At 43.0% G+C, this 26650-nt stretch overlaps 1 protein-coding gene across 1 annotated transcript in view; it reads left to right on the top strand.

Annotated features, from left to right (window-relative positions):
- rps6kc1 (ribosomal protein S6 kinase B1) overlaps positions 1-25992 on the top strand; it is a 29008-nt gene extending 3016 nt beyond the window's left edge. Inside the window, exons 4-16 of the mRNA XM_085246300.1 lie at positions 1144-1259; positions 1336-1429; positions 1542-1595; positions 2069-2491; positions 2807-2931; positions 3151-3249; positions 4957-5004; positions 5530-5662; positions 11924-13561; positions 16195-16284; positions 21759-21841; positions 23579-23674; positions 24457-25992. Coding sequence (XP_085102426.1) covers positions 1144-1259; positions 1336-1429; positions 1542-1595; positions 2069-2491; positions 2807-2931; positions 3151-3249; positions 4957-5004; positions 5530-5662; positions 11924-13561; positions 16195-16284; positions 21759-21841; positions 23579-23674; positions 24457-24558 — 3101 coding nt within the window. The 3' untranslated portion in view covers positions 24559-25992. The remainder of the gene's footprint in view (positions 1-1143; positions 1260-1335; positions 1430-1541; positions 1596-2068; positions 2492-2806; positions 2932-3150; positions 3250-4956; positions 5005-5529; positions 5663-11923; positions 13562-16194; positions 16285-21758; positions 21842-23578; positions 23675-24456) is intronic.
- Positions 25993-26650: the final 658 nt, after the last annotated feature.

Raw genomic sequence — 26650 nt, forward strand, 5'->3', positions numbered from 1 at the left:
GTCTCGTCCCAAAGCAAATTAAAATAATGACACAGGAAACAAAGGATTTTGAAAATAATCAAATGTGTTTAAACATTACTCAAGAGGAACTCTGTGAGAATAAAAATTAAATAAATAAAAAATTAGGTAATACAAATTAAAGTGTTAGTAGTATTTTGGCAAAAAAAAAGTTATGTGCAAATAGGAAACTAAAAATGGCTTCTGTCCATAAGTTTAAATAAAGCTTAAAATTAAATCATAAAGATTTTTTTTCCAGTCCAAAATGAAAAAAATTTGCAAAGTTCACAGATGATTTAATTCATGAATGCACGATTGCAGTGAAAATGCTCTGGACTGTTATCTTTGAGATGATGTCCCCAGCTGCTGATAATCATGCTGAGGATCCTCTCTGTCATGACTTCAGTCATTTGAGAGGTGCAAGAGCCTCTTCTCAGGACAAACTCATCTATACGCCTTTGCTTAATACTAGGAAAGCTGAACAAAACAGAATTGGAAATAAAACCAAATCACAAATTTGGTTTTATTTCATAGTTTCTCAGATGGTGTAGTGATCAATACCAATTACACTGTTTAATCCTGATATTGATGTGAGAAAGAAACTAGGAGACAGTGTAGCTACTGCTGTTTAATGGTTTTCTATCGCATTTCACTTACTAGCCAACAAAACTGAAACAGTGTTCGCTTAGCAAGCATCATCCATGAAAAGTTTCCGACAGGTAAGCTAATATAAACATTACTGTACACACATGAACACAAACAAGGTATTAACGCAATGCACTAACTTGACTGCTTAAAACTGACCCATTCAGAGTCGACGTCACAGCTCCAGGGTGCCGGTGTTGTGTCAAAAACTGATTTCCAGATTTTTCCATGCGTTTTATATGTAACGTCTTTAGTGCATGGTTTTAGAACATGATGCGTCGAGAATAAAATTCCACGGTGACAAATTTTCATAGTTGAAGTCATCAATTATATCGACGCATCGTTGCAGCCCTGCTTTGTAGAGATGGATTTGCCCACTTCAGATAGCTTGGTGTTATTATACTGTAAGCAGGCACTAGTTATAATAAATACAGTATAATCACTTGCGTAATGGAAGCATCACTTATGTATGTTTTTTGCATCTGTGTGTGCCTGTCGTAGGTCGTTTTGATGACTCGGTGATTGAGGAAAGAAGACAGTGCTCTGAGGATCTCCTGCAGTTCTCAGCTAATATCCCTGCTCTTTACAATAGCCAGCATATCCAAGATTTCTTCAAGGTATTCTAGTACACATTGACAGAAACACAAGAATAATCGCAAAAAACTTTTGACTGAATTATTTTTTATTGTCCAGGGTGGTGAGGTCCATGACGGCTCAGAGCTCATTGGACCAGCGGAACCCTTTTCTGAGTTCCTGGCTGACACTCTATCAGACTGTAGCTCTGATGGTAGGGTTGCACACAGAATGTCTTTCCTGTTATTAGTCTTCCTTTCAGCTTAGGTGCTGATTAGTAGGTGCTAATTCAAATTTGCTTTGCGATGTCTGGATATGTTTTTCAGTTCAGAGAGATATCAGTGGGGCAGAAGATTTGACTCTCACATCAGAGTATGGAGGTATGTACAATAAACTTGCACACTTTAAATATTTTGGGATATATATGGATCTAATAAATGGTGAGTGTAAAAAAGAGTCAAGACAGGATGGAGAGGGTGAGCATGGGTGATTTGTGACAGAAGAGTGAAACTAAAGATTTATAAGATGGTAGCGACCAGAAGAGACAGGATTAGAAATGAGTACGTGAGAGGAAGAGCTGAGATGGTTTGAACATGTGCAGAGAAGGAATAGTGGACATTTTGGACAATCAATATAGGGCTGCCAGGCAGGAGGAAAACAGGAAGACCACAAAGAAGGTTCGTGGATGTAGTGAAGAAGGACATACAGAGGAGGATACTAGGGATGGGGTGAGATGGAGAGACAGGTGATCTACTGTGGCTACCCCTAAAGAGAGGAAGATGATGATGTAGTTTTGTTAAAGGTTTATGTTTGTAGCTGTCCGTTATGACTGCGGGATTCCTGTTATTCCTAGGCCCATCCAGTGACAGCGACTTGACCTCCCTTGCGGTGGACACAGACTCTTTGGCTGAGTTGGATGATGGCATGGCCTCAGGTCACACCTCCCCAAACCAGCCACAAGGGGGAGCCACCAACATTAGCAGCAGCTGCAGCCCTCGCTTGCCCTCCCTGCATGTACGTCGCACTCCATCACCTGCCCCGGTCCCTGCCTCCTCAGCCCCTAACCCAGAGGTTAGCTGGCCAGGTCGAGCACCGCTCTTCCCCAGCAGTCTGAAAAAATCCACTGGCGGCAACCTTAAGGACGTTAATTCAGACTACTTGGACAAAGCCAGTGAGCTCATTTGTTTTGCTGTCCAAAAGGAGAAGGAACAGGACTACCAGGCAGCTTTTTCATACTATCGCAGTGGAGTTGACTTGCTGCTGCAAGGCGTGCAAGGTTAGTTTGACCAAGAGCTCAATAAATTTCTATATGGTCTCATAGTAGTTGAGTGACACTTGGGCTCAGGAACTTACCTAGAACTCTTGCTTTGATGTTGTAGACTGGCAGTTATTGAAATGCAGAAAAAGCATTGTCCAGAAACCGTCCAATTTGTTAAAATTTCACTACAAATGTACCTTAAAAAGGATCTATTAAGCATAAATGCGTCATTTTTACTTTGTAAGCCATTTAAATTCCATGCTTTTAACTTTAGACTCCACTCTATTCGATCTACTTTGTTAAAAAAAATATTAATTACATTTTTTTCTTTAGGTGAGCCAAGTGCTACACGGCGAGAGGCCGTGAAAAAGAAGACTGCCGAATATCTGATGCGTGCAGAGCAAATATCTAGTCAGTATCTGAGAAGCAACATGGGTCAAGGGTCAACACAAACAGTGGTGAGTGGGAGTGAAATGCTGGTTCATAGGCTTTCTGTATTGTATTACACAAATGTTCTTTATATGCATGCATCTACCAGGTTCCTCACACGCACTGCAGTGAAAACATCATAAGTTTGTGAATGAATTGATTAAATGATTAAAGGAAATAAGTTTATCTTTTTGAATGAATGATTTAATTGCATATGTATGAAACACTGAAAGGTTTTTCTTTTCAAGGCCTTTGGGGTACAGTGCTGCTCTTCTTTGAACAGAGGAGGGCAGCAGAGTCCATCTGAGGAGCTGAGAGCTTACAGGGTGTTAGGGGTCATAGATAAGGTATGCTTTCAATTTACAAGTGTTGCATCCTCCAAGCTGACTGTATGACTTCATTTAAGTGTTGTTTCATTCACCCAATCACCAGTTTGCCTTTTTTCTACCAAGTAATTTTTTAATGAAAACACATTTCATTAAAATACACATTCATGTAATTTGATAGCAGAATTCTCACAAAATAATTACACTCAGGGCTAGCAGACATTCGTTAATTTAATGATGACTTCAACCCAGAGTATGGATGTTATCCAACTCCAGATTTCTCTTCCTTGTGTGTCCTTTACTTCTTTGACCATCTCTTTTATCAGGGGTAATAAAACACAGTAGATTTACTGGATGTATGGTAAGGGCTGAGTGTGTGTATGTTTAGCATCAGTTATGACTACCACAAGGTCAGTTTGGGTTGCTGGTCCTCTCAACCAGCTGCCGGCGAAGCAACTTCTCCACTCAGCCATGAAATGACTTGGCAAGCAGCTCAGAGAGCGACACACAACACTGAATCAATGATGCTCATCCTACACACTCACTCAGACACACGCACACACAACAACAAACCCTAAGGAAAACGTTGACACAATACCAACATGTATAACTCCACTGAGGTGCACTCAAAATACACAATATGTCAGAAGTCTTTGAGGCGTTAAAACAAAAAAAAAAAACCTCAATCAAAGATGAAGTTATCCAGCAGTGGTGTTTTCTTTCCTCTTATCTATTTCCACCCCCTCCTCCTTCCTCCTTTTACTTTAAATGGGGACAGCGGGGACAGATGGAGAGAGGTCCTCACCCTGCTGCCCCCACCAGCACCGCCTCACCCACCCCTCCTATCTATCTCCCCCCTTCCCTGATGTTTGTTTCTTAATTATATTAGCACCCTGGCTAGCACCGCCACTCTGTTTACTCACTGCTCCATTCATATCCATTTAGCCTGCACCTGTTTGGTCCCAGTCAGGGTCACATGGAGAGAACGCACTCTCAAAACATACACATGCACCACACACACACACACACACACACACACACACACACTGGGTCGCACACATATGCTCAAGCTCTCCCCTGAGACAGGGAGGGAGTAAACGAGCGATGGAGATGTCAGAGAGGAAAGGAGAAATGAGGAAGAAGGGAGAAAATGAAGATCTCAGGAAGGAAAAAGGGGGGGAAGTGAAAAAGAACAGGGAAATTAAATGGGGAAAAAAAGGATTTGCTTTCCCTTTCTGTTGACATCTGACAGTTTAGTGATGACACTGCTAGTAATTACTGCCTCTGTCATGACAAATTGCATAGCTCTGTGGTGACATGTTTTAGACAGCACATGTTCTCTAAAATTGATGCTCAGTCTTGTATATAAACAGAGTTATAAGTGACTCTCACTTTGTTCTGAATGTTTTTTTAAGGACCAAGGAATGGCCAGATTTGCTAGAATATTTCCAAGAATATTTAGGTCTTTTATATCCTTTAAAGCTCTGTTGATTCTTGTTTTTCTGTATAATATCACTGAGACTGTTTGGTTGGCACAACAGGATCTGACATAGTAGTGTCAATTTAGTGTAATTTAGGGGCCTGCATTAATCTCTTACTAAACCTTATGTGTGTCCTGACCCGGTCATTAAAAAAAAAAAAACTGCTTTGGAGGACATAACCACTACATCATCTTAGTCTGCATATGTCTCTTCGTGTCCTGCAATTAATGGTACTCTTCTATTGCAGGTTCTTCTGGTCATGGACAAGAGAACACAAGAGACTTTCATCCTGAAAGTAAGTCTAGTGTGTGTGCGCGCGCGCGCGTTATGTTGTGGTGTGGGTTTTTTGCCCTGCATCCTCCTCGTCCTGACTGTAAGTGTGAAGTGTGCCAGAAGCCCCTGTGTGTGACTGGTGTAATTGATTCTAATGGGCCTGTCCCTGTCAGCTCCTCTGCTCTCAGGTGTGAGACGTGTGCCAGATGCCAACGCACCGCGCAGGCATAAATGACTACACACACGCGTGCGCACACGTGCATGCATGCATACACACTCTCACACCCGATGTGAACTTTACATGTAGCGCTGATAGATTTGTGTGGCTCTTGTGCTGTATGTAGCTTGATGAATCCGGTGACTTTGGGTTGCCACAGGGCATAACTAGCACTTGGTTAATGGGAAGTTTCTCCTTTGCCACATTTTTTTTCCTCCTATTCATGCACTCTTTTCTTATCTTCTACTTAAATGCTTGTTATTTGAATCAGTGCATATGTTCCCTTTAATGACTCACCTCTCATCTTTTTTTTCTTTTTTTTTATTGCAGGGTTTGAGGAAAAGCAGTGACTGTGGGCGGACGAAGACGAACATCATGCCTCGCTCTGTGCCCCACATGGTGCAGCTGAGAAAGTTTGTTGTCTCAGAAGACACAGTTTTTCTTCTGCTGCAGTATGCTGAAGGTAAGGGACACATTTCAGTCTCATCTGTTTCATCTTCCCTCATTTGTCTTCTTTACCTCCACCTCTCTTTTCCCCTCCTTCTCCTGACTCTCCGGTCTCCTGCCCCTCTCTGTGCCCTTGTTCCAGACAGATGTTTGATAGAGATGGGTGTGTGTCACAGGTCATTATTCTGAATACCAGGTGGCGCCATGCTTCATTAGCTATGCCAACACCTGGGCATCCTTACATCCCACTCACTCTAGGATGTGTGTGTAGACTGTGTGCGTGGGTGAGTGCATACTATGAATGGCAGCCATATTTTTTAACGCCCTGTAACCTATTCAATCTGGTGTACTCCATAACCATCCTGTGCTAATATTAGTGGACAGTGTTGAATTTCATATGGGATGTTCAGCAGGATTTGATAAAGCCAATCAGAAACCGTTTCACTCATTATGACTCACTCCTGTTACACGAAAAAATCCCGTAGTAGTCCTGCTTTTATAGTATTAACATGGAGGTAGTTGATAGGCTGAATAAGGATAGACGGGCAGACGGAAAGAGGCAGTGACCTGAGTGACATTGGACAAAACAACATGTGGATGGGTTTTACTTTCTAAGCCATCGAGCTGCCCCGCTATCATTATCATCACTGTGAACTTCGTATTCATTCTAATTGCACACAGCAGATGCTAGCTCCCAATTACTTACACTACAGCTGCGTGTGATACGTATGTATGCCTGTGTGTATGTAGCCACTCTTTTTTTTTTTTTTTTTTTTTTTGATGTAGCATTTTCAGATTCAGAAAAGTGAGATGCTACGGAGCCCCGCAGGGGACATAGGAGAAAAAAAAATTAAGACGGACTTTTGCGAGATCTCGCAAAACAAACTCGGGATCTCGCAAAACTTTCTCGCGAAAGTTGAATTCCAACAATGGCGGCAGCTACTTAGTTGTAATATTACTCTTTCTGGGTCACAAAATACACTTTTAAGATATTTTGAGGCGTGAATTTAGTTGTGTAAACGTCAGATACCTGCTCGGTTTACAAGACATCACATATTTGCAAAAGTGCTCCGACGTTTTTGGAGATCTGACACCCACTAGCTCGAAGCTAACGGGAGGTCGAGACCTACTACAGCCGGGAGGAACACCGCTTTCCCGGCACATCGTGCCTCGACCTCCCGGTCGGCTTCGAGCTGGCGGCCACTAGCTCGAAGCTAACGGGAGGTCGAGACCTACTACAGCCGGGAGGAACACCGCTTTCCCGGCACATCGTGCCTCGACCTCCCGGTCGGCTTCGAGCTGGCGGCCTCCGAAGAATGCGGCTAAAACTTTTGCGAGATCTCGCAATACTTTTGCGACATCCCGAGTTTGTTTTGCGAGATCTCGCAAAAGTCCGTCTTAATTTTTTTTTTCTAACTAATTTTTTTTTTCTCCCATGTCCCCTGCGGGGCTCCGTAGATGCACATCTACGATAGACGGGCAGACGGAAAGAGGCAGTGACCTGAGTGACATTGGACAAAACAACATGTTGATGGGTTTTACTTTCTAAGCCATCGAGCTGCAATCGGGGGCAATCGTGGCTCAAGAGTTGGGAGTTCGTCTTGTAATCGGAAGGTTGCCGGTTCGAGCCCTGGCTTGGACAGTCTCGGTCGTTGTGTCCTTGGGCAAGACACTTCACCCGTTGCCTACTGGTGGTGGTCAGAGGGCCCGGTGGCGCCAGTGTCCGGCAGCCTCGCCTCTGTCAGTGCGCCCCAGGGTGGCTGTGGCTACAATGTAGCTTGCCATCACCAGTGTGTGAATGTGTGTGTGAATGGGTGGATGACTGGATATGTAAAGCGCTTTGGGGTCCTTAGGGACTAGTAAGGCGCTATATAAATACAGGCCATTTACCATTTACCATTTACATCTGGAAAATGGTGTCAAAAAAATGGGGATTTCTACCTGCATGGAAATCCCCAAACTCTCAAACTCATTTGTGTGCCAATACTTTGTTGTACTTAAGTCAGTTATTAATTAATCAGAATCAGAATACTTTATTGATCCCTGGGGGAAATTATTTTTTGTTACAGTGCTCCATTTTAAACCAACATTAAGACAAGACAGACAATACACTAACTAAGAATAGTACAATATATACATATATATACATACATACATACATAAGTCACTCATAGATAAATAGTTGGAAAAGAAACGTGTAGTTGTAGCAGCAAACAGTGTGTTAAGTGGATGCGTTGTACAGGGAGATGGCCACAGGCAGGAATGATTTCCTGTGTCGTTCAGTGGTGCTTTTCGGTAATCTCAGTCTCTCACTGAACGTGCTCCTGTGACTGACCAGCATGTCATGGAGTGGGTGGGAGGTGTTATCCAACATTGTCTTTATCTTGGACAGCATCCGCCTCTCCGACACCACCTTGAGGGAGTCCAGCTCCATCCCCACAACATTGCTGGCCTTACGGATTAGTTTATTAAGTCTGTTGGCATCTGCGACCCTCAGCCTGCTCCCCCAGCATGCAACAGCATAGAGGATCGCACTGGCCACAACAGACTCATAGGAAATCCTCAGCATTTTCTGGCAGATGTTGAAGGACCTCAGTCGCCTCAAAAAATAGAGACGACTCTGGCCCTTCCTGTAAAGTGCTGTGGTGTTTTTAGCCCAGTCCAGTTTATTGTCAATGTGTACTCCAAGGTATTTATAGTCCTCCACAATGTCAACACTGACCCCCTGAATTGAAACAGGGGTCAAGTGTTTCCTGGTCTTCCTGAAGTCCACGATCAGTTCCTTGGTCTTTGCCACGTTGAGCTGCAGATGATTCTGCTCACACCACGTGACAAAGGAGTCGACCACAGCCCGGTACTCTGTCTCATCATCCCTGCTGATGCATCCAACCACCGCAGAGTCATCAGAAAACTTCTGAAGATGGCATGTCTCTGTGCAGTGGCTGAAGTCTGTGGTGTAGAGGGTGAAGAGGAAGGGGGAGAGGACAGTCCCCTGTGGTGCCCCTGTGTTGCTGATCACCTTGTCAGACACACACTGTGGGAGACGTACATATTGTGGTCTTCCTGTCAGGTAATCAACAATCCAGGACACCAGAGAAGCATCCACCTGCATCGCTGCTAACTTATCACCCAGGAGGGTCGGCCTGATGGTGTTGAAAGCACTGGAAAAGTCAAAAAACATGACCCTCACAGTGCTCGCCGGCTGGTCCAGATGGGTGTAGACACGATTGAGCAGGTAGATGATGGCGTCCTCAGTTCCGAGACGAGGCTGATAAGCGAACTGAAGGGGATCCAGGTGTAGTCTTACTATGGGTCGCAGCTGGTCCAGGATGAGCCTTTCCAGGGTCTTCATGATGTGGGAGGTCAATGCCACGGGCCTGTAATCCTGGGGGCCACTGGGACGTGGCGTCTTTGGTACAGGGACGAGGCATGATGTCTTCCACATCACCGGGACCCTCTGCAGACTCAGACTCAGCATAAACAGTTTATGAAAGACTCCACACAGCTGGGGGGCACAGGTCTTGAGGACAAGGGGACACACTCCGTCTGGTCCAGCAGACTTGCCTGAGTGAAGTCTCCTCATTTGCATCTCAACCTGGTATTGAGTGAAGGTGATGGGTGGGGGAGGGGTGTCAGGAATCTCACAGGAGGCAACATGTGAAGAGAGAGGCTGGCACAGTGGTGTGGTTCTGGATTCCAGGCTGACTACAGGTGAGGTTGTGGGGGTAGGAGCAGACACTGTGGTGTCGAATCTATTGAAAAACAGATTCAACTCATTGGCTCTATTCTCACCTCCCTCAGTTCCCCTGCTGTTGGTTGGCCTGAATCCAGTGATGGTCTTCATGCCCCTCCACACCTCTCTCATGCTGTTCTGCTGGAGTTTCCACTCCAGCTTCCTCCTGTAATTGTCCTTAGCCTCTCTGATCTTGTCCTTTAGTAACACCTGGATCTTCCTCACCTCCTCTTTGTTGCCCCCTCTGAAAGTCCTCTTCTTGTTGTTGAGGAGGGCTTTGATGTCCTTAGTCACCCACGGCTTGTTATTTGGGTAACAATGAACAGTCTGAGCTGGAACAATGGAGTCGGTGCAGAAAGTTATGTAGTCTGTGATACACTCAGTAAGCCCATTGATGTCCTCGGCGTGAGGCTCACAGAGTGTTTCCCAGTCGGTCACCTCGAAACAGCCCTGTAGTTCTGCTAAGGCCTCCTCTGACCACCTCCTGACAGTCCTGGTGGTCACAGGTTCCCTCCTCACAATTGGCACATAGCGGGGGGTGAGGTGAATCAGGTTATGATCTGACCTACCAAGTGGGGGGAGGGAGGAGGAGCTGTATGCATCCTTGACGTTAGCATACAGTAAGTCTAAAGTTTTCTCTCCCCTGGTGGGACAGTCCACATATTGTTTGAATGTTGGTAGTGTATTGTCCAGTGATACATGGTTGAAGTCACCCAAGATCACAATAAAGGCACTCGGGTGCTGAGTCTGTAGCCGAGCTATGGCAGAGTGGATAGTGTCACATGCAGCTGTGGGGTTAGCAGAGGGGGGTACATAAACAGCCACCAAGATGACGTGAGAGAATTCCCTGGGTAAATAATACGGCCTGAGTCCAACAGCACACAGTTCAGTGTCCGGGCAGCAAATCCTTTCTTTGATTGTTATGTTGGCAGGGTTACACCATTGTTAACTAAAACAGCAAGCCCACCTCCTTTCCGCTTACCGCTAGCGATGCTGTCCCTGTCCGCCCGAACAGTGTGGAAGCCTTCCACGGAAGCATTCTCATCGGGAATGTCCTGGTGCATCCATGATTCGGTGAAACACATCAGGCTACACTCTCGGTATTCCCTCTGACTCCGTACCAGTGCTGAGAGCTCGTCGATTTTAATTGCCAACGATCGCACATTACCCATCACGATAGACGGCAGACACGGTTTAAACCTCCTCCTCGCTTCGAGCCTCCGCTGTCTCACCGTCACCTTTTTTCTTCTCTTCTGTCCTTGACCTCTGCATCCCCGATGTGTTTTCATCCAAATTTCAGCTGGTACTGCTGCGGGCCTGGCCAGCGAACCGGCCGGCATCAGGGCGATCAGCTGATCTCTGGAGTAAACAGTCCGTGCGTGTAGGAGATGTGCCGCGGTCCCGTTCCTTGATAAAAGTAACAGTTCCACGGCCACCAGAAGAACAAAAACTCTCTCAATCCACATGATTGAGTAAGAGATAGAAAACGGAGGAAAATACAAGTCAGGAAAAAAAAGAATACGTAGAAAAAAAAAGCTAAACTAAGAGAAAAGCAGGAGCGACTGTAACAGGCTGCACGCTGGTTGGCGCATGCGCACTAAGTACTTGTTAAGTAGTTAACAAGTACCAGTAAATTTTAAGTGAAGAATGGAAGAAGAGTGTAGAGGCGTAGAATCAAAGGTGTTTCACATCCAATGTAAAATTTGATGTTATGGTTAGCTTAGTCACCTGACCTCTCCACATAGACGATCTGTAATGTGTTCTCTAGAGCAGTGGGCCCCTGTTTTATCATGAACTAGAGGGTGGCAGCTTGTAATGCAAATATAACTATCGCACTTTATATTATGCACTGTCAATAATTATTACATGATTATCACATCAATACCAATTCGCCATAATGCAGAATCAGTGGGAGCCCAGAGCTTGTTTCATGGCTTTATTAGCTAGCTGGGCAATATTATACAGAGTAGATGTGGAGCGTGTGAATCACCTGTTGCGAAAGTTGCACCTGAAGCTGCAATTTAAATGGGATTCTTGACATTTTCTTTTAAATACAGTTTTCTTTCCATTGTCCTCAGCTTTTTGTGAGGGTTAGCTTTCAGAGTTACTGATGCATGGGGGCAGAAAAAAATCTCAGAACTAAGTTAAGTGCAGGAGTTAAGTCCAACTCGAAAGTGGCATTGTTTGGAAAAGTAAAAATGTCTGGAAAACTGATAAAAAATAAAATACATACAATTTTAAGCAATTTTCTTCTGTCTTTGCGGCCTGGTAGCAGTCCTCAGGCCAATGGTTGGGGACCTCTGGTCTACAGGAAGATAAGTTGTTATTGTTAACGCTGGAGCAGAAATGTTTTAGATAAAGAAAACTGTTTCCTAGGAACAAGATTATGTGTTCATGATAATAATCACAAAGAAAAACAGGAAAGTGATTATCTAGCTAATATTGGCTCATTTGTTTCTGTCTGCTCCCTAAGTTCTACTTCTGATACCTCTGGTTCTCCCCATATTGTGCACTGTTTTCTTTTTAATGCTCTGCTTTTTTCAGGTGGGAAACTGTGGTCTCACATTGGAAAATACATGCATAACTCCAGCCCAGAGGACAGCTTTGACATCCCTTTCATCCAGAAAAGTCACACAACTGCCGTGCGCTCTCCTCAACATACCATGCCACAGCTGGAAGTAGATTCAGCCAGCTGTGGTTCGGTGCCTGTTGCTGATTCAGAGTCTGTCTCTGGGCTACAGAAGGAACCCGAGAGCCTCTTTTCTCCTCTTAAAAGCGTTCTTCCTCCCAGGCTTGTGGAGCAAACTGACTCTGGAGCCACTTCTGAAGAAGAGTGCACCAACAGCTATTTGACCCTTTGCAATGAGTATGAACAGGAGAAAGTAGAACCGGATGCACTGCAGGAGGAGGAAGAGAAGAGCGAGCAGGAAATGCTCTCATTAGAGGTACCTAATGCAACGACCACCACATCGTCACGTAGCCGCTCACTTCTCAGCAATGAAAGCCTTTCTTCACCAATCAGTTCTCAGGAGCTTGGCTTCTTCAGTGAGTTGTCTGATAAAAGCGGTAATGCCCAAGACAGCGATCAAAACCGCGGTGAGGGACAGGATCACAATGAAGTCTTTAGTCCTTTACGTTCCCCCGCTGTGCCTCTGTCTTTAGATGAGTCCAAGAACACGCCAATGGAGTTTTTTCGTATTGACAGCAAAGACAGTGCAAGCGAGGTTATGTGCCTTGAACTAGGAGAGCAGCGTCCCTCTCATAAACAAGTCCCTTTCTTTTCTACGTCCGACCTGGACTCAGGTGTAACTGAAGATCTTCCAGAGCTGGCTCAGGAGGTCAAAGGTCCCGGGTTGGATCTTTGGGGTTTGGACTGTAGTGATAAAGCCTCCAATGAGTCAGTGCCAGTGATCTCATTTAAAGAAGCAGTAGTGGAGGATGAGGGGCATCCACCAGACCTTTTGGTGAACCTCCCTGTAGTGAGTGGGACTGCAGACTCTTTACAGGAGGAATTGGAGACTTCAGGAGTGTGTCTGGGCCTCGAGGTCACGGCCTCTCCTCAAAAGTTCATCCAGCCAGATGTCTTACAGCTTCATACTCAGCCTGAGGAAGAGGAGGAACAGCCACTGGAGCAGGACCTTTCATCTTTATGTACAGCCTCTGCAACTTGTGACACGAGTGTTGCATCTCCATCTCCATTCAACTCGCTTTTGGATGACTACAGTCTGGCATTGGGACAAGAGGCTTCTGACAAAATGTTTATCCACTCTGAACGCCAAAATAATGACCTCCCTCTTGACACAGGCATTCCAGACACTGATTCTCATAGTGAGAAACTAGAGCCCAGTGCAAGAGTAAACACAGACTTGGTTCCAAACAGCACAGGCTCTGACTCGGCCACAAATGGCACAGAGGCCTGTGGAGCGGTTGAGAATTTATTAGGACTTGATGACGAATCATCAAGAGTTATTAGTAATACAGGTGGCAGCGAATTTGATAAAGAAGTATCCCGGCTGTTTGCCGAGCTGGACAAGCTGTCGTTGGCTGCTTCCCAAGCTCGTATCCCGGAGGAGTTTGTACGGTGCTGGGCAGTAGAGATGGTGACAGCCTTGGATTCTCTACACCAAGAAGGGATCATCTGCCGGGACCTAAATCCCAATAACATCCTGCTTGACCACCAAGGTCAGACTTTTTTTTGTCCATACCCTTTATAATTGTGTTAAGGGTTTTGTTTTTATTCTGTCGGGCATTTAATCAGTCCTTAAAGGGGAATAAGATCAAAATTAATATTTAGTTATGTTTGATAAGTAAAGAAAGAAGGATATGCAGTTTAATGACAGAATGTTAATAATTAGTCTAGTTTACCATACTTTTCCAACCTTGGTAATAGCTACCCCAAGTCATCATTCCCGTCACTTCTTGGTGGATTACTGGGTACATGGGTAACATGTATGTTAAGGACTTTTACACATGAAACTAGAGCTGTTTGATATGTGGTGTCGCAAAATAAACAGTTTACGGCAATATTTTTCATCGTTTTGATGGTCACTGTAGTGTAGGGCTGCTCAATTAATCGAATTTTAATCTCGATTACGATCTGAGCTTTCAACGATCATTAAAAATGACTGAGCCGATTATTAGCCCCTCCCTCGTGCTTTACTCTCGCGCTGCTCCGTGTGGAAAATCGAGCGCACCTCTCTGCATTTCGAACACGTGTCACAATAATTAAGAGCAGCGGTCCCCAACCCCCGGGCCTCGGACCGGTACCGGTCCGTGATTCGTTTGGTACCGGGCCGCGAGAGTTGAGGCTCAAGTGTGAAATGTATAGTTTTCAGGGTTTTTATCAGTTTTCAGCGTTATTTTGTTATCGCTTTTATCGTTAACTCGGTTTCCCTGGGTCTTTTCACGTGTGTTATGAATAAATCTTCTTTTTTTCGGTACCGGTACTAGTTTTATTTTGTTGTATTTATCCGCGACACCTTAAAGGCGGTCCGTGAAAATATTGTCGGGCATAAACCGGTCCGTGGCGCAAAAAAGGTTGGGTACCGCTGATTAAGAGGACCCGAGGGAAGCTCGGAAAGCTAAGCAGAAGTTATTTGGAGAGGAGAGTGACTGCCGTTGGTTGAAAAGAGAGGTAAAAAAAAACTAAAGTGGTGTGGAAACATTATGGGTTTGCGGAGTCAGACGTGGATCAAGTAGACATAGTGTGTAAACTTTGCTACGGTGTCGTAGCTGCACCACAGAGCAACAATGCAAAGTTTACTAAACATAGATGTTTACATTTTTCATTTATTTTTTATATTGCAAACATTTGCACTGTTATCAGTATTTGCACACTATTTTATATTATTTTTTGACAATCTTTAAAGTCATTATTCAATACATTGTTATTGTTAAATAAATATCGTCAAATAATCGAGATCTCAATTTCAGTGAAAATAATCGTGATTATCATTTTTGCCATAATCGAGCAGCCCTACTGTAGTGGCTATATTAATTTCTTAAAGTTCTCTCTTTCTCTTATATTTAATATAACCACACTACTGACGGACAAGCGCCTGTTTTTATGCATTGTCGTTAGCAACAACAATGGCATGTCCGCTTGTTTAGTTTCCACATAAATCCTTCACAATAAAGCTCAAGATCCTGTTGAGACTTTTCAAAATAAACGAAATCACGTGAAAAAGTATGCAGAGTATTTACGGATGAGAAGCAAAAAAAAGAGCCGTCAGGTGCTAAAAAATAAACCTTAGACTCAAACGTTAGAACAGGCTTTTCCCCGCAGCACGGCGTGTAATAAATACTCACAAAGAAAACAGCGGCCGTTACAACCTATGTCTAAAAATGTGTAGTTTCTTGCATCATTTGAAACAGTCGACTCCAGGTACACGACGCCCAGCTGGAAACACTTCAGCTACCCGAGATTCACAGAATTTACAGAAAATGTGATTTTTATCGTTATCGGGACGATAGATGTTTTATATCGGGATATGAGATTTTAGTCATATCGCACAGCCCTACATGAAACGATAAAATGCACTAAAACAAGAAACCAGGGAAGCAATTTAAACCTCTAACAGTCAATATGAAAATTAAATGCGCACTTGATTAATCTAATCTTGATTAAATTTACCAGAAGCTGGACAAAACCAGGTTTAAAAAGAGATAAATAAATCACCATGAAGCAGCTACTGTATATAACAGTTGTCATGTTTAATTTGCCCTTTTTTCCCTCCCCAAACTGGATAACTTGCATTGTAAAGATACAGTCCACAGCCTTCATCAGTCAGCCGTGATCTAATCTGTTTAGCAGAATGAAGTCTCTCTGAGAAGCGAAAGCGTTGTTTTACCATGAGGTCACAGATTCCCCCTCAACTTCTTCTTTTGTCGTCCTACAATCATCTCTCTCCACCTCGTTATCAACAAGCATCTAATTAGCTGAGTGGCTGTTTTCGTCTCCCTGGTGGTAATTATTGTTCTAAAGGGCCCATCAACGGCCTAGTGTGGTGCATCAGTCTGGCTAGCCCAGGCTAATGGCCACGGCTACCTAATGACACCATTAGTTCTAATGATAGCGTTAACGGGTACCCGCTAAACAGGAGTAATCGCTGGGGCTGTGTGCTTGAAAAGTTCAGAGGGATGTAGAGCGGCAGAAAGGAATGGAGGAAGGAAGTGCTTTAAAGGTGGGGTGAACAGTTTGAAAAGTTGAGTGTCTGGGTGACACTAGACGTGTGGGTTTGATGAGAGGCAGAGCAACAGATTTATGTTTAACAGACTCCAAGCTGAACGCTTTCTGTCTTTTCTTCTCATCTTAGGTCACGTTCAGCTTACCTACTTCTGCAGCTGGAGTGATGTGGAGGAATCCTGTGACAAACAGGCCATTGCCAATATGTACTGTGCGCCAGGTGAGACATATGCAAAGGTTTCAGTACATTTTTCTATTGATTTCTTTCATTTTATCAGTTAGTAGGTATATTTGCAGTTAATTATATGCTGACTTTTGATAATTCCCACCACCATAATACTCAAAGGAGCTTGCAAAAAAAGCTCCTTTTTATATAAACTAATGAAATATGAAGTATTGAAAAACTAACAAAATAAAATAAATGTACATAAATCTTTCATGGGGTTAAAATACTTCTTATTCATTTTATTTACCTGTCTAATTGGTCAGTATATTAAGAATAAATAAGAAACGCCATTCATTTTTAACTCTTCCTCCACAAATGTGTTGCTGAATCTCGTTGTAGTTGTTCTGATGTCCTGTAGAGTGCGCTGTTGTGCAGCAGTCAACTGGTAGCACGGCGGGCCTGCTTGTGGCAGCTCTGGCATGCTGTTTAAAAGCTGCCTAAAACAAACTGGTGCTAGACTACAGCACCGAGTCCCTACTTAGCCCTTCAGCATGCGTGGTTGGGCATTTGTACATGTATGTGTGCCGTCTAATGTATTGGTCCTTTAAGCAGGTGGCTTCACACTAAGGCTGTCAGGCAGAGTGTGCGTGATGTGTTTAATCTTCTCAAAATGTTTTAGCGGCTAGTTGAAAACACTGGATGCATTCTGAGACACTCACAATGACCCTCACACCCATTCACTCTCCCACACACTTATATTTAGCTATTCTTTCATATTCATCCTCTCGCTCAAGTCAGGAAGGTCACTTCAGATTTAAATCCTCCTTTTGTCTAGAACGTACAGTGTCTCACTTTTGTAATAAATCTGAAAGGAACAAATGCTCTCTTTAATATCCAAAGTGTTCATTTTTATTCCCTTGGCAGCAGCTTGTTTAACAGCTTACTAATAGAAGTGCATACATTTTGAGACATGTGTTGTGAGTGATGTGGAAGCTAGCTTAAACTCTTAAATGGTGAGCAAAGACATCCCACTTGTTTATTTTTCTTCAGTTATTGTAAGCAGTGGTAATTTTTACACTAGTCTCAAATGCGTGGTTGATGAGTAAACTGTAATATGCGGATGATGCTTATCCAGTAAATATAGCCTCATTAAAAGATTTTTTTAATGCATTGTATTTTATGCAAGCTTTTTAAGTTCTATCCTCATGTATTTTTGGTACATATTTGGTACCCATAAATATATTTCATTTAAAATGATATCAAAATGTTTCAGTTAAACCAAAATTTACAGTTTTTAGTTCAATGGAAGTCATCCTTGACAGCGTGTTTCAATGGTAAGAGGCGCAGGAGACAGCAACATAATGACACCTTTACTTCATCTAAGCCATCTGCAGTTCCTCCTGAAAAAATAATGTGTTTGGCTCACATTAGTATAATTCATGCCGTAGCATCAAAAACATTTTACGACAATATGTGACCGGGAAGAAAATGTGGTTCTGTGATAAAAGGCAGATGACCTGTGAACTGAGCTGAAACTGAACCCACCTCGGCCTAAGTGTGAAAGGTCTAGTTAGTCAAACAAGTTGATCCCATGTGAATTTAAGGATGTAATGCATTTTAGCTGCCAACAGGGGGTGTGTTACGCTGCTGTTAAATGAAAAGACTGCTTCGACATATATCGACTGTCCTACTCAAACGCTGGCAACTTTCTCTCTCTTTCTAGCGTCTCGTTCTGCCTCATCTTTATTTAAAATTCATCCATAAAGACACATTAAAATGTAGAAGCTGTCACACACTTTGTTTATTTATTTATGTCACACCAGAAGACTTCTACATCATGGACATGTGTGTGTGTGTGTGTGTGTGTGTGTGTGTGTGTGTGTGTGTGTGTGTGTGTGTGTGTGTGTGTGTGTGTGTGTGTGTGTGTGTGTGTGTGTGTGTGTGTGTGTGTGTGTGTCCTGCCCTTGTTATGCATTGCTGTTTATCCAGACAGGGTCAACTCATGCAATGGCTTCATTCCTGATGACAGATTTATGAATGTTTGCCAGAAAGCTAGCAGGGGGCCTGCTGTGACTGTGTGTGTGTGTCAGAAGGAGAGAAACATGTTTTTAAATAACACATATTCACACCCAAAAAAACACAGGAGTGTTCTTGGAAAATGCATCGGCAGCAGGGCATTAATCCGTTTGTCCAGCACTTCTGCTTATTTATTTTCTCACCATTTTTTTTCTTTACTGATAAACATCAGATGGCTAATGTTTTGTTCCTGGTAAGAAAAAAAAAAAAAAACGCCTTTGCGCGAACACGACCTGATTTGAGCAGAAATGGGAATTGTTTATTGTTCTGCTGAGAAGGAAGCACAGCCAAAACCGATTGTCTTCGATTTCTAAGAAAAGGGAAATTAAATATTCTTCCTCTCTGAGGTGACAAGGCAGTTCCTCAGGACACGATCATCATAACCACTGTTTGTTTTATTGTTTTTGTTTTGTTTTGTTTTTTTAAGTCCTTTTACCTGCTCAGCCACGCCTGATCTGATTGAAGTTACAGTTTAGTTCTCCTTTTGACACAGAGCCATCATCTCATTATTTTTTGAAAGGTTATACAAAGAAGAACATGTACCCTGAAGCCTTAAAGTACTTCTGCTTTACTATTTCAGTGTGTTTACTCTGCTTGTAAATATGCCAGGAATCTTGATGTGGACATGAACTCTGAGCTACATTAAGGCAACTGCAAATTTATCGACCAGTCACCTCTAGATTATATCATGATTTACCTTATCTTGGTATGTCACTCTAACAAGTCAGATGAAAGACCAGATTCTGAGTGACACTGTCATTGCTCACATTTTTTATGTATGTCAAATAATTGAGCTGCTAATGTTTCCCCAGGCTGAGAGGCTATACATGTACATGCAGATGGAAAAAGAAATTCACCCCCTGCCCCCTAGAGTGGAGGTGATCTGGTGTCTTTGTTGTGATATGGGGTCATTTTACTGGCAACATTTGAGTATATCTTGTCTAATTAGAAGAAACCTTCACTACAAATCAATTCAAAGTTGTTTGGACTTCACAGCTACTGGTTCCAAATGTTGGTCGGGGCTTTGGACCCGTGTCATCATAAAATTAAGGGTCAGATTTACTAAATGGCGCAGTCAGTTCATTTCATTATCAAGTGCAAAAAATAAGATATCCTTTTTTCCCCAATGTTAAATGTATTAATGGTAGTTGCAAACGTTAGTAGATCTTTTTGTGCGTTGATACCTTGAGAAAGGAACTCCCAGAAAGACATCCTAAGATTTGTTTGCTTGTTAGTCAGATTAGTTAAAGGATTTTATCTGCTTGGCCCAACTTACACGTGATTAGGAGTTTTCAATTAGTTTATCATTGAGATTGCAGGCAAAACTGGACACTGGTCAAAAGTTCACAAGTGTGTGTATATTTGTAGATGTTCGTGTTGATCTAAAGTTCCTTCTTAATCCAGAGATTCCATTCATGCACGGTGTAGGGTCTTGGCCTTTTCTTTTCTTTAGTTTTTCCCATAAACTTGAAGTTTATTCACAGTCTCTTTGTGGTTTCGTCGTATCGTTTTTATAATGGAATCTTTTTATACAAATGTATTTATACCTTGCATGTCTTGTGTAAATCTCTTTGTTTTAAATTGTCGAGAGATCCTTTACACACAGTGCTCGCCTTGCCTTGGAACAGCAAACATCAATCCTACCTGCATATACTTGACTTCCTCTTTTGGTAATGACTGTCGGTTAAGTTTTTAGGGAAGTCAGACCGAGAGGAGAAGAGAGAAAGTTCCTTATGGCCCCCAGGAGGGAGGAGATGAAGTGTGATTAAGATACAAAGTAGGAGGGAACTTCATTGTTGAGGGGAAAGGGAAGAAGAGGCCATGAGGTGAACACACTGTATTGTTGTCGCGTTGGAGCTGAACTTGTCTGTATCCCTTTGTTGTCTTAGAATTCTCGTGTGTTTTTTTTTTCTTCTTCTTCTTTGAGCTGTTGAAGAAATACAATGCAAAGTTAGTTTAAGTATGCTCAGTGTGGAAAATGTGCAGATCGTGTAGCACACCGTAACACTGGGCTTTGCACGACCCATGGCCTGTGGATGCAGTTAATTCGCCCATCCTCTCCTCTCTTTCTGCATCTCCCTTTCTCCTGCCTCGCTCTGACAGAGCGGTAAGTGTAGCCAGCTCCACTGTACTCTCCCTGCAGCTCCTTAGACATTAATCCATTGTGATGACATCGACCTTGCTCTGAGACGTTCGCGTGTGTGTGTGTATGTGTGTGTGTGTCCAGTATTTTCCCTCCAGCTTATAACTACACAGGTATCACTGGTCCATTCAATGACGATCTTCTCTCCTTGGCTGTCAAAACAGTAGTCCTGGGGAGCCCTGAAGACTGGTTGCTCAGTTGGCCGTGCGCGCGCGCACGCGTGCGCGTGTGTGTGTTTGTGAGTATATGAAACATGCAAGTCGTATCATAGCCCTCTCTAACCTTGGCTGCAAGAGAGCTGCACAGTCCCCTGGAGTTCTCAGCAGCCTCCAGGAGACGAGGGGTCTTTGTCTAATATCCTCCTCCAGCTGAGGAGCCAGGTCCCTGGGCGCACACAACCATGACCCTGGGTCCCGGCCCAGTGGGCGACCAGACCCCCTCCCTCTGGACAGGAGAGGAGAGGGACACTAAGCGGCACAAGAGGCCATCTGGTACCCAATGGAGCTGCCGTACACGCTTGACTTTTGCAAACAAGTGTCACTCTTGTTCTCTGTGTCTTAGTTAGACTTGTGCTGCGGAGCCTGCCAGATGGGTTGTAGATCAGTTATTTCTGTCAGGTTTTTGAACAAAATACATAATTTTGGGATGTAAGTAAAATAGGAAACTAGTTTCTGACACTTTACGGAGCAAAAAAATACTTGAATGAAGAATTTTTTTTCTTCAAACAAGCTGATGTCATTAGTTTTAGCCCTAAGCTCAACTAAAAGAAAATGTGGGAGTAAAGAAAAATGAACAACATATTTTACTCTTTTTTTTTTTTTTTTTCCTCAAGTGTTCCTGCTTTATCTTTCTTGATTTGTGTGTGTGTATGTGCTGCCTGAGTGTCTGTGTGTTGCATGAGTGTGTGTGTTTATGTTTGAGGTCAGGTCATGCAGATGGCGTGAAGTTGCAGCACAGACGGTTTCCTCAATTTAACTGCTTTTTATTATGCAAATCACCCTTTTATGAGACACACACTTTGTGTGTGAGTGTGGCCACGTTTTTGTGCTCATTTCGAATTGATTGCAACAATTCAGCAAAATATTAATCCAAGTTGTTACTCTGAAACGGTGGCACAAAAGCAAGATCCTTAAAGTTTATCGTAGGCTTAAGATCAACGACTCCACGTCTGTATGGTTGATCATATCCCGACTTCACATTTGTCACTAGTTTATTATTGCTACCTGGGTTCCTCTCCCACACACAGATGATTTCTCTGCTTTTTAATTTATTGATCATTTCTGTCTCTCTCCTCTCGCTCTCGCTTCAGAGGTGGGAGGTATTGGTGAGGAGACGGCATCGTGTGATTGGTGGAGTTTGGGCGCCATCCTGTTTGAACTCCTGACAGGCATGGTGAGTCAAAAAGTACAAAAACTGTTTTGTTTTGTTTTTTTATCTTTGTTGCGAAGGTGTTGTGGGATGTCTGTAGGTGTCTTGGCTTTCAACTCTCTCACACTCTTTATGGTCGTGCCAGGTTGTGTGTGATTCTGCGCGCGTGTCTGTATGTGTTTGAGTAGGTGGAGGTTGTTGTTTTGGTGTGTGCGTGTTTGTGCGAGGTGCGTCTTGGCTGCAGTCTCTTACTCTGGTTCTCAGGGAGTGCCAGGGGTGTCGGTGTGACTTTCTCCCCCAGCCTGAGCTCCATCTGCTGGGCCATGGGGTCAGCTCTCACCGGGCCTCTTTGCTGGCTCCTAGAGCAGCGCTGGGCTTGGAGCACACCGACCTTAGATCGCCGTGGAAGGTGAAGACCAGGGCAGCTCTCAAGGTGCTGCAGCTCGGCTGGTCCAGGATCAGAGGGGACCATCTTTTAAGACCAGCTTGGGAGAAAGGGGAGAATCTCAGAGCCTTTTGTTTTGAAGATAACGGATACATTTATAGCTGTTATGCATGTACACAAACGCATGCTAATTATAACTTGCTGCTCTCTTGAAGGACAAATTCGCACACGGATGCAAGCACAAACGGCCAGTGCAGGTGCAGAGCGTCCCTTCAATTTTTCATTGTCTATTAAATTTCAATAAATTCTAACTGATTGCCAGTGGGCACATTTTCATATCAGCCATCAGCGCTTCTTTTCAGTGGCTCAGACATGAGTCGGGGTGTTAGGTTAGGGCCATTGTGTTGGAACAATAAACAACTACTTACCTGGGTAAAAAAAAGAAAAAAAATCCCAAAACAAATAAATAAACAAAAAGCAAACTGAGTGACACAGATGTCTCCTTTGATGATTATGTCTTGGTACAGTCCTGGCAAGGATACACTCACACAGGCACACATAGTGTCTCTTGATCCTTGCAGGATAAGATCTTGCCTGGAGCAGTCTTGACTGCGGCTAGGAACGCAGCCAGAACTCCTGCAGCACGTATCAGGAGAGAGAGAGAGAGCCAACCGACCTAACTGATGGAAAAAACACACACACACACCCCCCCCCCCCCCCCCCCCATACAAACACACACAGTTTAAGGCTTTTGCTTGGTGCACACATTTTGCTCTAGCATTTCCAGCCTGTCAGTGAAGATGCACTGAGAAAAGTGCTTTTACAACAAGCGGCAATTACACTCATTATTGTCAATTATTTCAACAATTGGGCTATATACTGTGGTTAGGAAAGCATTTGGAGGTCTTACTGCTTACTTTTTCTCACTTGCAGGATTAGGTTTGCTTTATTTTCCTCTGAGTGAACTGATAATTTGACCTGATCAGGTTTTACCTCTCAAAATATAAAAAAACGTTTCGCATTTACCGGTGATGAGCTGCTGTCCCTTCCAGGAAGCTTTCTCTGTGTAAGCGAAGAACAAACGAACCAAACACAATAATGTTTTTGTCATTCTTTCTTTTTCCTGTGATTTTCACTTCATGTGACACACACAGAGGGACGGCTCCAAGAAAGAGCAACAGTGCTGAAATCATTAGCTTGTTGCAGTTGGTGTGATCAGTGTTGTTTCAGGTGCTCTCGCTCTCTGATCTCCTCCCTATTTGTCCAGTCCTGGTGCTTTAACATTGACTTGTGCTCTGCGGGTGTCTGTATATTCTGTGTGTTTACATGATGGTTATCTACCTCTCTTCTTTCCACTCCTCCTTCCCTCTGCACAGTCTCTGCTGCGCTGCCATCCAGCAGGAATCGGTCGTCACACAGCGCTCAACATCCCCGAGTCTGTTTCGGATGAGGCCAGATCTCTGCTAGAGCAGGTGAGAGTCTAGTGTGATTACTACTAACTTAAATGCTGTACACAGAATTAGGTTTCCCTCCTAAACAGATATTGAGTAGGGCTTTCCCAGGAACAAAGGAAGAACAACTAATAATTTCTTATAGTAGTGCTAGTGGTTAGTATGCAACAAATACAGTGGAAGAAATGGGTTGACATTCACTGATGTTTTCCACCAGACATGTTAGTAATCTCTGAGAAGTGCAATGACACAACAGTGAAATCTTCAAATATATTTTTAAAAAAGCCAAGCTTCACTTTAACATCATTAAATGATAAGGAATATACAGTATGCATTTGTCAGTCAGATTATGGCAGATGAACATGCACTACTGATGATGGACATGTCCTTAATAACACAGCTGGCACTGTGATAATATCTTAGAGCTAATTGCAAATCCTCAAAATTTGGTAATCTTTGGATATATATTAATGTGGTCAGCCTGGATTTCTCTCTGCTTAATGTAGCATGAAGCTAACAGTAAGCCAGTGTGGCTATGCCTACAAGGTGACAGCATATACAGACTGTATACCGTATTTATTGGATCTGCCTGATGTCTTGATTTTGGTATCATCGTATGCAATACAGTGCTTATACTTTCATAGGCAACAGCTAGTGGTAGTTTGAAACTGTCAGATGTACTGTTTTTAACTCAGACGTTGAGAAAGGCTTTTGGAATAATATGGTTTATTTGTGTCATTTAAATTATTAGTTTCATTAATGTTTTTTTTTCTCTTCAATTTCTGTCTTGTGCTCCTGTGCAGCTGCTCCAGTACAACCCGACAGAGAGACTGGGGGCAGGTGTGGGAGGTGTGGACGATATCAAATCCCACCCCTTTTTTGCCACAGTGGAGTGGCCCAAATAGACTCACCCCATTGTGGAAAGCAGAGTCGCTTGTCGTCAAAAAAAACCTGGCTGTTCTCAGTTAACTTCCTTCTGACCGAACACACAAATACAAATACAGTAAACTGAACTTTGACCCCCTTTTTTTCCCTCTCACTACAGCCACGCAGCCCCCATGTCTGAGTTTTGCCAAGTGAGAGTTTGCTCAGTGCTCATTTCTTTATCTCATTTACTGTGTAACGTTTGGTGCAGGGAACCCTTAACACGTGTGGTGCAATAATTTACGCAGTAAGTGTTTGTACAGAGTGATGATCACTGCAACACTGTTGCATTTCCACTCTGCGCATAGTAGCTGTAAGCCAAAATGATCTAACTGAGAGTGAGAGGTGACATTTTTGTTCCCTCATTGAGTACTGTAAGCTATTCAGTCACTTGAGTCAGCTTTCTTAAAGACCCATGTGCAATACGCTCGGTTTGTTTCCATAGACGACACTTACATCATTCCTCATGGAGCCCACTGAGATTAGCTGACATGAGGCTGTGTGTTGTATAATATATGATTACCTACTTTTTTGTGCGTGTGTGTGTGTGTATGTGTGAAATCCTTTTATTGAAGACCAGCCCAAGAACAGTAAATGTAAAATAGACTGACACTATGCAAGGCGAATGAACAAAATAGTTAAGTGATATGAGTTGAGTGGTACTGTTATATGGAGAATTTAGTTACCATGAGATTAAATTATTTGATAGACTGTAACTCTGTAAGGGCCGGTTGGCTTGAGCCTCCTCCCTGTGTGGTCAGTAACGCTTTCAGTGAAGAATGAAAAAGGGTGAGGCGTGAGCTACACATTTAAAACCAGCCCTTTTGCAGAAGGTTGTTTTTATGATTATCAGAGAAAACTCTCTCTGTGTTGTACAACACTGCATTTTGTGCATGTAGGATTAGGATATTTAATACTATAAAAAAATATATAAATAATGCGTATCATGTAAATATACATTTTTAAGGATCCACTGATAAACAAAAGGACACCAGGTGTCAAAGTTGTGATTACGTTCAAGCTGTCAATCATTTTGGCTCAGTTAAATCCTTTTTCTTTGTGTGCGTTTTGTGGTTGAGCAACACGTCTACTAACTTGCCACAGATACGTTAGCGCTGCCTATGTTGAGAGATTTACATTTTTATGGTCACGTGCCATGTATCAGATATAATCATACAAGGCTTTATTGGAGCATTTTCGATACATTTAATACATTTGTCTAATCAATATTCGGATAATCACTCAGCTGTTAGATGCTGCACTCTGTTTTTGCAGTATTCATCCATCTATTAACCATTTTGATGAGACATAAACATAAATGTGACATTTTTTTTGTTTTTCTAATGCTCGCTCTTGTCTGTGGTCAGTGTCGTATCAGTGCACTCTGGAAAACAATAAACATACCTGGATGAGCACATGTACAGTAGTGGTGTGTTTGTGTGTGTACACAGTCATTAAGTGCAAGCAGCTGTGTGTGTATTTCATTTGTTTTTTCCTGTTCTGAGGCTACAACCTGTCTTATCTGCTGGACGCATGATACTCCTAGAAAGCTGATGTCACGCCTGCTGAGTGTCATGTTGAGCGCAATATGAGACGGCACACAGACATGCCAACACACACACACACACACACACACACACACAGTATGGTAAATACCCAGCAGTCACTAATGCACAAGGGACCTTTTTTTTTGGGTCCAGTTACTATTTTTCTGCCCTCATTTTGCTTCTACGGCTATTTAAAACTGCCACTACAATTTTTCCAATAAAATTAATATCAGAGTCTTTGTAAAGCAGGAGTGTACATAGAGGTACACTTGGGACAACAATGAGCAGTTTTCACAGTAAAAAGGCAAACTACTGAGGTTGCACCTGTGTGGAAATCAGGCTCCAGGGCTAAAGCACAACAAAAACATTGAGCCAAAAAGCTGCAGTTTCTTGAATGGCCCCTTAACGTTGAATTTGCATGACAATCCTCACAGACTCAGCACAGATATTTTAAACTGCCAACACTACAACATAAATGAATAATTTTCTTCTTCATAAGTGCATGGGAATTATTGTTTTGATTAAG

The sequence above is a fragment of the Mchenga conophoros genome, linkage group LG15 (genome assembly GCF_057382185.1).
Source record: "Mchenga conophoros isolate Kocher_MC1m ecotype Shallow Benthic linkage group LG15, M_conophoros_male_GT1.1, whole genome shotgun sequence".
Lineage (NCBI taxonomy): Eukaryota > Metazoa > Chordata > Actinopteri > Cichliformes > Cichlidae > Mchenga > Mchenga conophoros.